General features: G+C 33.6%; 1 protein-coding gene across 3 annotated transcripts; it reads left to right on the top strand.

Moving 5' to 3' along the window:
• The first annotated feature begins 494 nt into the window (after window positions 1–494).
• On the top strand, window positions 495–10,887 carry LOC126714667 (beta-glucosidase 13-like). 3 transcript variants are annotated; one of them, XM_050414919.1, is made up of 12 exons: window positions 495–852; window positions 6,443–6,553; window positions 8,442–8,517; window positions 8,621–8,698; window positions 8,837–8,924; window positions 9,041–9,254; window positions 9,409–9,524; window positions 9,624–9,844; window positions 9,968–9,999; window positions 10,094–10,199; window positions 10,335–10,443; window positions 10,577–10,887. In XM_050414919.1, exons 1-12 carry the CDS (start codon window positions 565–567, stop codon window positions 10,743–10,745), a joined length of 1,608 nt encoding a protein of 535 aa, XP_050270876.1. In that variant the 5' UTR covers window positions 495–564; the 3' UTR covers window positions 10,746–10,887. The 3 variants fall into 3 exon arrangements, with proteins under 3 accessions (XP_050270876.1, XP_050270875.1, XP_050270877.1); XM_050414918.1 differs by having other exon boundaries at window positions 8,430–8,517; XM_050414920.1 differs by lacking the exon at window positions 10,335–10,443 and having other exon boundaries at window positions 8,430–8,517.
• The last annotated feature ends 424 nt before the right edge of the window (window positions 10,888–11,311 follow it).

Here is an 11,311-nt window from a genome sequence, read left to right as displayed (position 1 = left end):
AGAACAGAAGCATTAATACCCTTTCGGGTGAGTGGTTTAATAGCAACTTGAACCACACCAATATGCAAATAACTAAATTTTTTAGCAGCAAGGAAGTCATTAATATTCTTTTTAGTAAACAAACAGCATTTTTCATGAATTCTCGAAATAGAGAAAATTTGTTCAACAGTTCTAGTTTTGTAAGCAGAATGAAAAGCACTTTCAACAAAACTAGTTTTATAAATAGTTTTAGTATCAACTTTAGGAATAGTCCATTTACGAAAATCAGGGATCAACTCATTATCATCAATAGTGTGATCTTCTTCATTTACAATATCAGGAGGACAACTAGTCCTGGAACTGATAGAGGAGTTGGATCTCCACAACTTATCCATACTATCCTAGGTTCAACACTCAGTTATCATATTTTTCTCACAACCGTTGCATTTCGTAACACATACCCTAAATATATATATATATATATATATATATATACACACACACACATGAGACAAAGCTAATGACGCCAAACAAATTTTCCTAACCACCCTTCAAAGTCCCATCTTTCTCTATATTTATCTCAATATGGCACTTAACATTGCTCTCCTTGATCTCTCTCTCTATCTGTTTCTTTATATCGCACTTTACCTTGCAATGCCAACGAGGCGATCTATGGCTGATGTGGGTTCTTTAAAGACATCAGAAACTACCGTTAGAAGTTGGGAAGGACATGTTCCAGCAACTACAATTCTTGATGGAGTTCTCAACGGAGTCCAAGTAGTCCAACCTACTGTAAATCCTAAACCCAAGAAAGTACAAAGAAAGGACTTCCCTGCTGATTTCAAGTTTGGTTGCGCCACTTCTGCTCTTCAGGTCTCTATCTCTCTTTCTTTCTTTCTTTTTTTTTTTTTTTTTTTTTTTTTTTTTTTTTTTTTTTTTATGTGACGGTCTCTGTCTCGCTCTTAAATACACACATATGTAAGCTCATGTTTGGTATGGTCAAAACATGCTAAAAATTGTTTCCCTTTTATCATTTTTCGGATCAACATTTGAACATTCAAAACCCAACTGGTAGAACACAAAAATATCAAAAATATCAGATCAAGAATTAGAAAAAACTAGCAACAAAAGTTGTGAAAAAAATTCCATTATCAATCCAGCAAAATTGTGTTCCAATGAATTGGAAACAAAAGTAGATTTGAAATCTCATGCAAAGAATTAAATCATTAATTAGACCCAAAAAATTTAAAATTTCGAACTAGCAACATATCGATTTTCCCCAAAAAAAAAAAAAAAAAAAAAAAATCGAACCCAAAAAACCGAATTATCAAAGCAATGCAATTGGAACTGTTAACTCCGTAAACAGTATGAAAGTTCAAAAACGTGTACAAAAACACTTTTGAACGTTTAGACCCCCAAAAATTAACTTAACCAACACAAGCAATATGTCAAACAACAAGTGTGCGGAAACTTAACATATGCTATAATGTGAAATAGGTTAAACAACTATCTAAGCCATAACAAAATAAAATCACAGCAGATAAAATAAAGGCAAAGATAGAGAGGAAGGAAGATGCAAACACAAAGATAACACCCGATGTGTTATCGAAGAGGAAACCGAAGACCTCGGCGAAAAACCTCTCCGCCGCCCTCCAAGCGGTAATCAATCCACTAGAAAATACAGTTGGGATACAAGGACAGCAATAGACCCTCCAAGCCTAATCTACCCAGTGCACCTAAGCCCTCCAAGCTTCTTGCTCCAACGAGGTTGCGCCGAACCTTTTTCTTTTCTAGCTTCCCGGATTCCGCTACTACACCGTAGCATCAACCAATGAATATTGGCTCCTTCCTAACTGCTTCCCAGAACTCCAAACGACTGTCTCACAGAGATGATAATGGTGAGAACCAGGTTTGGTATAATGCCTCTCAAGGTTTTGACAATGGAGAGGAAGAGAGTGAGGGATTTTGATGAGACTCTAAGGTAGGGATTGTGTGTGAAACAATCTTGTTTTTCTTTAGGGTTTCTCTCTCAAAATTCTCTCTGGAAGCTCTCTTTCAATCGTGGGTTAAAGGGGTATTTATACTGGAGTGAAGAGGAATGTGAAACGTCAGGTTTTTCCAAAACAGGGGTGGCTCGCGGCTTGACCTCGCGGCTTGACTAAGTCGCGAGATCCAGTCGCGAGTTAACCGTATGGCCAGTTGTCCTGTTTTGTCCTGTAGTGCTCCAGCTAGCATGACTGTTCATCTTCCAGCATGCTTGGCACGTGTGCAGCTTCTGGCGGCTTGCAGCCGCGAGTCCACCCGCGAGTCCCAGCCGCGACACTCTGTTTTCTTGCACACTCTTGAGCAATCTTCACTCTATCTCACTCACTACCCTTACAACAAACCCACCTAAATACAGGGTTACTAAATGCTGAATTATAAGCAAATTTGGCACGGAATAAAGCCAATTAGATGGTTGAATAAATTCAACCTTACACAGTAAACACCATCAAACCCAAAAATCCTTCAAACCCACCAACCCATCAAAGCAAACTCATAGAACAAACCCATCAAATCCAGTACTAGTATTGAACTATTGATAGGTGTAGCTGATTCAAACCCATAATCCCACAACAAACCCCTGAGCTCTTTGTGCACCGTTGAACCCATCGTAAATCCCAACAAAAATCCACCATGCTCCTCTGAAACGATGAAGAGTACTCTATCCTCCCCTGCTTTCCCTTAAGCCCATTCTAGATTTTGATTCTCCAGTGACTCATCGTCTTCCAAACTACCATCACAGCTCAAAAACTCCACGCTATTCTCCATCAAAGTTTCATTGTGTTGTTTCTCTAATGACTGCAGCCGAGTAGCTTAAGGAGCACAGAGTGACTTTGTCTGAGAGATTTGAGAGATTTTGTTGGTATGGATCTAGGTGAGAGGCTGTGAGTTGATAAAGAGGTTTTCTGGGCTTGAAAGGTTAAGTTTTTGGGTGAGATACTCGGTTTTTTGGGATTTATCAATGTTGCTCTTTGTGATTGGTTTGAGAAATTATGGGCTTTTGTAACTTTGGTTGTTGATGTTGTTTAGGTTTTGTCTAATTCTTGATCTGATATTTTTGACTTCCAACATTTGGGTTTCTACTGTTCATCCGAAAAATGCTAAAATGGATGATAATAATAATAACAGCAGAATTTACTATCTGTGATCTTAAACCTGTTAGTACACTCGAATTTCAATGCTAACTTAACTAACTAATTCCTCTAAAAAAAAAAATAATAATAATAACAACAGAATTGTTTTAATATTTTCAAAGTTTTATTTATTTTTATTTTTATGTTACTTAATTACTTGAAATAGTGTTATACACATGTCATATTATTGGATCAATTGGCATATGTGGTAAGTTGATGTGTCACACATCAGCCAAAAAAATAGTGAAGGGACTGTTGATAAACGGTATAAAATTTTAGGGTGCAAAATTAAAATTCTGAAATTTCAAAATGTAAAATCAAAATACCACCAAATTTCAGAGTATATTTTGTATTTTACCCTATATTCTTTTATTAAGTTTTGATGTGTTTTATAAAGGTTATAATTTTTTTTTTTTGGGAGAATCTATTAAAGTTGTAATTGAATTTCAAATTAAAGACACAAGGTCTGCTTAGGAAAAGCTTAAAAAAAAAAAAAAAAATTCTATTTTCAGCATGTACCTCAATAGTTGGCACAATATCTCTCGATAACTATCTTAACACCTCTTCGATACCTTTTGATCTATCGAGCCCTTGTAGGTCAGCTTTTGCCTCTTTGATAGCTAGCATGATACCTCTCGATAGCTGTCTTGATACCTCATCAATCTATAAAGATTCATGTTTTAGCAAAAGTTAGCAACGCGAAAAAGTCCATAACTTGTTTGTTTGAAACTCGATTCGAGATTTATTTGAATTGTTCTTTAAAGGATGTTATAAGTCATCTATTAGAAGGCTTTTTAGAGAGAGAGAAACACTCTGTTTTTATGGCTAGGTTTTTGTAACCGAGTTCTCTCAATTTCACCATACCGAAGTTTCAAAATAAATCTGAAGTTTGTTTGGTGAAGAAGCTGAAGGTATAGCAACCACCATAGAGTTGGTGCTATGAAGAAAACCCTCAAGAAATTCTTAAAGTCAGTCAAAGGTTCCGATTGTGGCTGTTGGGCGCGTCATCTATTAAGAGTTAATATAATTGTGACTGTTAGGTGCGTCATTCGTTAAGAGTTAATATATTGAAGAGTTAAAGGTTTTGATGCAGTAGAAGGTTTCTATTGTAAGTTCATCTATTGGGGTTATAAAGTTTAGGGATAAAGGTTTTGTACTAAATATTAAACTTATCTTTACTAGCAGATTGCTTTTTGGGAAGGTTCTCCCCAGATTTTTGTTGTGAAACAAGTTTGTGTTATTGGTTTTCCTAGGTTAATACTATTTGATTAATTTGAAATCCTTGGAAATTTTTACAATGTTTATTTTCATAAATTTTTCTCTACTTTTGAGGTTGATATGAGTTTACAAGACACTTGACCACATGAAAACCCCTTGCATGCGTGAATTTTTATTTCATTAAGAACTATACGGTATAGTCTTAAGTGATCATGCTTAGAAGTGTCTGCATACCTTTGTTCATGGGTCACATAGTGTCAAGATTTGCATAAAATGAAAGAGGGAATATTAGTATTCTATGTGCTATCTCATTTTTTTTGTGATTCATTTTTCTTCTCAATTTTTTTTTTCTCTAACAGTTGTTCTATTATATATTTTAAATGGGAAAAAGTTGTTCTTACAACCCTTGCTCTTTATAGTGGGAGTTTTATTTGTTAGCATTCCATGAGTGTGTCATTCTTATTTTCAATATGTTGTCCCCTTAGTATCCATAGCATCCATGTTTTCATTCTATCCATGTTTGTTTATGGATTCTTTGTGCCCATTCGATCCCTTTTATGTTACCTTGGTAAAACTTTGTAGCTTTCTGTCAATCATGACAAGAAGGGGGAGAAAATTGGTATTTGGAGTGTCTACATGTTGAGGGGAGCAATACATGTTTTTGTAAGGGGAAGATGTGTTTTATTTACTTAGGGGGAGCATTATGTACTTTGGGGCTTTGTGCCAATTTTTTATTGGTATACATATTCTTGAGCTTTACTTCTGTATTATCTGTCATTGTTTTCCACATTGTGCGCATAATGTGTTTGTTAAGTGTTTTAAGAAAAGACAAATACGAAGCCAATCAAAACAGTCAATCTTAGTTCATGCTATGATTTCTGGGGATAGGTTGTTAGATTAGGATAGTTTAGTTGAATATGGATTCATTCCTTGTAATTGGGTTATTTTTGTAATTGGGGTTTTGTCATGGATTCACAAAGAGGGAGATTCTAAGGTTCATGTGTTTTGGTATTATCAAACAATGTCAAATTATGTCCTTCTATTGAGCTTTAATATGTTTTAAAGTTGTAATTGAAGATTAATTAAGTTGAAGACACAAAGTTTGCTAAAGAAAAGCTCAAGCAAAGTGAATTGCAGCATGAACCATGATAGCTAGCTCAATACCTCTCGATACCTCCTCGATACAACTCGATCTATCTAGCCCTTCTAGGTCACCTTCTGCCTCCTTGATAGTTGGCTTGATACTTCTCAATAGTTGTCTTGATACCTCTCAATCTATCAAGATTTGAGTTTCAGCAAAAATCAACAACACAAAAAAAGACAATAACTTGTCTGTTTGAAGTCGGATTCGAGATCCATTTGAACCGGTAATTAAAGTACGTTATAAGTCCATATATTAAAAGTTTTTTTTTTTTTTTTTTAGAGAAAGAAACACTCCGTATGTGCAACTAGGGTTTTTGCAACCAAGTTCTCTCAATTTCACCATACTGAAGAGATTCAAAATAAATTTGAAGTTCGTTTGGTGATGAAGCTGAAGCCATAACAACCACCAAAGACTTACTGCTGTGAAAAAAACCTTCAAGAAGTTTTTGGAGTCGGTCGGAGGTTCCAATTGTGATTGTGAGTGTGTCATTCATGGAATATTCATATATTGAAGAATTTAGAGGTTTTGATGCAATACGATGCGATAGAAGGTTTCTATTATAAATTCATCTATCGAGATTGTAGAGCCTTGGGACAAAGGTTTTGTATTAAATCTTAAACTTTTCTTTACTATAATGGATTGCTTTTTGGCAAGGTTTCTCCCTAGGTTTTTTTATATTTTATTTTATTGTAAAACTAGTTTGTTTAATTGGTTTTCCTAAGTCATCATATCTTGTGTTATTTACTATTCCGTTGTGCATGATATTGATGTTTGTTGGTTTAACCAAGCAATATTCATAATAGATCTAATTAACAACTTGGCTTTAAAACCAGTTAATTCTATAAATTAGGATATATATATATATATATATATATATATAATACTTGTGTTGTATAAGTAGTTGACATGTAATGACATGGTGCAGACAGAAGGAGCTGGTGATGAAGGAGGGAGAGGACCAAGCACCTGGGACCGTTTTATCCAAGATGGAGTTGGAGATAAGGACATTGCAGTTGATTCATACAATCATTATAAAGTATATATGAATATTGTTACATAGTTATCAATAAATTATAAAAACAACTCTACTCTACAAATGATCAAAGCAAGAAAACTAAAGATAGAATATAATTAAAGCACTTAAGCACTACCCATGTATTTCAAAATTTTGACCTTTTTTAGATTTCATGCTCATCAGTCATCACATCTCATTTCCTAAGTTCGACCAAAAGAAAATATTTGTTGTTTATTATTAGAATGAAAAATGATCATACTTATTTAGAATGGATCTACTTTATGAATCAAATCTATATATATATATATAAAACCGAAACCTTTGCTGGCACTACAATTTTCCACGTTAGCACAATATTTAAAAAAACACAATATTTATATATATATATAAAACCGAAACCTTTGCTGGCATCACAATTTTCCACGTTAGCACAATATTTAAAAAAGCACAATATTTAAAAAATAAAAAATAAATAAAAATTATAACTCCTTAAAACCCTAGCAACCTTACCCCTCTCTCAAGTTAAGAAATATAAAGTCACGGTTTCTGCAAACTCTCTCTTTCTCCAGACGTAGGAAGCCCTAAAGCATTCAAGATCTACAAAACCCTAGCAACCTTACCCCTCTCTCAAGTTAAGAAATATAAAGCCACGGTTTCTGCAAACTCTTTCTCTCCAGACGTAGGAAGCCCTAAAGCATTCAAGATCTACAACGCACGGTATAGATTTTAGCTTATAAAGTTCAGCTTTTGTAAGGTTAGTTTTGTTTATATATTAATTAATTAATACATAGTACTTTGTTCACCATTGAATACTCATATAATCAATTTCCAATTCAGTGTTCAAGAATTAAACCAAAATTCTAACTGCGCTATCATAAAATATTATTATTAGTATGAATTTTATGGAGTTGCGGTGTTCAAGAATTAAACCAAAATTCTTTTAAATTATCTATAATATTTTGTCCCCTGAAAATTTTATCTCTTCAATTTTAGTATATTGTGTTTCTTAAGCTATAGAGAGATTTTCTTTGGTTTCTGCAAACTCTCTCTCTCTCCAGATGTAGGAAGTCTTAAACGCACGGTATAGCATTCAAGATCTACAACTCACGGTATAGATTTTAGCTTATAAAGTTCAGCTTTTGTAAGGTTAGTTTGTTTATATATTTAGTCCTTACGTTTAGGTTTAGGTCTTAAGAGATTTATATATTACTACTATGTGGCTGAATTTCCCGGGACATCAGTTTTATGTTTTTAACCAAATACATCAGGAAAGCAAGAGAAGGCGTATAAATATTTAGTCCTTACGTTTAGGTTTAGGTTTTAAGAGATTTATATATTACTACTATGTGGCTGAATTTCCCGTGACATTAGTTTTATGTTTTTTTTTTTTTTTTTTTTTTTTATTTTTTTTTTTATAATTTGTTTTATGTAATGTTAGTTTGTTTACATTAGTTCTTTATCTCAAAGATAAGGCTTTTATTTCTACCGTAAGAACTATTTAGGTATGTATCTCTTGCAAGCACACATGAACTTAAATTGTCTTTTAATATATGCATGCTTTATTATTTTCTAATAGTTTTCCCGTGCATCGCACGGGTTAGCGACTAGTTAGATATATTATAAATCTAAAAATAGATCTATCATCACATTATTTAAAATTTTAAATAACATGTCACACTAAACACATTCATTATTGAATCATGAAGTTCCAATTAGGAAATGTCACTAATGTGTCGCCCAGATTCTTAATCTACTTTATAACCATAATAAAAGCTTTATTAGTAGATCAAGTTTTTGCACTAACCTAAATTCAGAAAATAAGCTTGTGTAAAATATTGTCATTTTCTAGTCACCAATTTGTAGCTTATAGTGCGTTTTTCTTTCTTTCTCTAATCAGTTGGCATCACAGGAGGACGTGCAACTGCTGAAAAATATGGGAGCAGACACGTACAGATTCTCCATTTCTTGGTCAAGAATCCTCCCTGGTACTTTCTTCTTCGAAATATGCCACCCTCAAACCAACCAAATATTTCAAAAGAAAAGAAAGCGAAAATTTATGTTCTATTTATATAATCAACTTCCATGCAGATGGGACCGTAGCTGGTGGAGTAAACCAAGAGGGAATCAATTTCTACAACAGTTTTATTAATGAACTGATAAAAAATGGTATGAACCAATTTTTGACTTTACAACCCTAGTAGCTGCCTATGCTTCATATATGCAAGGACCAGTTTTTGTTTCTAAATTTTCACACCAGTTTACTTTTCAACTGCTCAAAAAATGAGACTCTAATTCCCCATGCAGGGATAACCCCATTTGTGACACTCTTCCACTTTGACTTACCTCAAGCACTGCAAGACAAATACGAGGGCTTCTTGAGCAGGCAGATTGTGTAGGTTCATATGATCCAGTTGATCAAACTTCTTATTTCAACTATCAATATTTCCTAAGATGATAATTATTAATCAGTGTATGTGTACTTGGATGCTACCTTACCATTAATAATAGGGATGATTTTAAAGCCTATGCTGATATTTGTTACCACAATTTTGGTGACCGAGTGAAGTACTGGACTACCATCAATGAGCCACAAATCTTTGGGCCGTACGGTTATGAAACCAGGAACCCAAATCCAAAACCTGCAACAGATCCATACCTTGCTACCCATAACATTATATTAGCCCATGCCGCAGCTGTAAAACTCTACAGAGAAAAATACCAGGTAAAATCTATATAAATCTTCTTCTTTTTTCGTTTTGCAGAATTAATTTCCACTAGGACAATCATAAGCTGATACCCATTTTGTTTCTATACAACGTTATTTATATAATTTAAGTTTTTATTTTATTTTATTTTATTTTTATTTTTATTCATAGGCAACTCAAGGGGGAGAAATCGGTGTTTCGCCAATGGTACAATGTTTTGAGCCATATGGAGATACACTTCATGATAAAGATGCAGCCAAGAGAGCATTTGACTTCTTGGTTGGATGGTTAGAACATTTGTCATAGTCAATAAAACACACACATATAATCAAATCCTTTTGATAAAAAAATCATGTCTAAAATTTTCCCCCCTATTATATGTAAAGGTTTATGGAACCCTTAGTGTTTGGAGATTACCCATTCATCATGAAGGCTTTGATAAGGGATGGACTTCCAGAATTCACAGAAGCAGAGAAGGATTTAGTTAAAGGGTCCTTTGATTTTATTGGTGTCAATTATTATACATCTAGATACGCGCTTTCCCAACAATTTAATAAAGATGATAACTATTCTACCTTTAGTCAATACCAGTATGCTGAGCTCAAAGGTAAACTTTGTGGTTTCCTTTGCAAAACATCTTAATTTAGCTTGTAATTGAATTTGGCATAGATATGATTTTGTTAGCTAGTATTATCTAATCCATCTTTCCTGTTTGTTGCATTTGTCATAGTTGATAGAAATGGGAAACCCATTGGTGATCGGGTAAGATTGTTTCATTTTAAATTGTTTACACATTGATTAAACTCAATGACTTGAAGACATCATCTAAGAACATGTTATTTCATTGTTAAACCAGACACCAGGTAGCACTCAAATGTATATCTATCCACAAGGGTTAAGGGATGCATTGATTTATATGAAGCAAGAGTACAACAATCCCAAGTTCTACGTTACTGAAAATGGTTAGTAATTAACTTAAAATAGTTCCTTAATTTTTTTTTCCACATTAATCAAGAGAAAAAAAAAAAAAACATCACAATTTTATTTTTATTTTTATTATCTTGATATATAATTAAGTTATACATGCTTTGGAGCAGGATATCCAGAGAAACGAAACGATACTATCCCAATAAAGACAGCATTGAAAGATAATGCACGAATTAAATATATTATTAGTCATCTTTTTGCTATTTCAGAAGCCATGAAGTAAGTTCAAAGTGCCCAGTGCTAACAACTATCTTTCGATGATGGCAATATTATTCATAAATAGGACCATAAAATAAGTTTGTCCCATGAAACAAAGTCATCATAAAGATTATTTGTTAATGTTTGAGTGCAGGAGGGGGGTAAACGTAAATGGATACTTCATGTGGGCTTTATTGGACTGTATGGAAATGGGGTCAGGCTACACTGCTCGATTTGGGCTTGCTTACACAAATTACCTTAACAACTTGAACAGAATCCCCAAGAAGTCTGCAAAATGGCTCAAGTCCTTTGTGGGACGTTGACCTTAATATGGATCAACCCAAATCTCATATGCAGACCAATTGGTGACAATTAGGGTGTGTTTAGATACCGTTTATTTTGTTGAAACTGAAAAATTATTATTAAGAGTATTGTATATAAAGGTAAAAGTTAGTTAAAATAGTACAGTGGGACTCATGAATAATATCAAAAAGTGCAGTGAGACCTATGAATAGTAGCAAAAATAAGCTGAATAATGAAATAATTTTCATTTATAATTCCAATCCAAATGCACGCTTAGTTTCAACCTTCTTAATTATCAAAATAAATTTGAACATTTTCCCTTTGGAGTATTCCAAGTTTAAGTTGAGGCTAAAACAGCCTAGTTCTCTTTGGATCGATCTTTTGTAATTCTCTTAATAATAATAATAATAATAATAATAATAATAAATTAATGTGATTCCCTCTCGCTGGCCATCTTCAATTCTTCATTGTAAAAATTATCTACTTTTTTTTCCTTCATTTTTTATGTTTTATAATCGACAAACTATTAGCTTGAGGGGTCACAAACTTCCCCTTGCATTGCTTATCAAATGTTTATGTATGTAAA

Source organism: Quercus robur, chromosome 2 (assembly GCF_932294415.1).
Source record: "Quercus robur chromosome 2, dhQueRobu3.1, whole genome shotgun sequence".
In the NCBI taxonomy this organism is placed as follows: Eukaryota; Viridiplantae; Streptophyta; class Magnoliopsida; order Fagales; family Fagaceae; genus Quercus; species Quercus robur.
Note: the sequence above shows the minus strand (reverse complement) of the source record. Positions and strands in the feature narration are given on the sequence as shown.

What these genes read in the sequence shown, in the direction of transcription:
- LOC126714667 (XM_050414918.1), top strand. Translation starts at nt 565, where the DNA reads ATGGCACTTAACATTGCTCTCCTTGATCTCTCTCTCTATCTGTTTCTT. An exon ending in GCGCCACTTCTGCTCTTCAG is followed by an intron (nt 853 to 6,442) that starts GTCTCTATCTCT and finishes GACATGGTGCAG; the next exon opens with ACAGAAGGAGCTGGTGATGA. An exon ending in ATTCATACAATCATTATAAA is followed by an intron (nt 6,554 to 8,429) that starts GTATATATGAAT and finishes TTCTCTAATCAG; the next exon opens with TTGGCATCACAGGAGGACGT.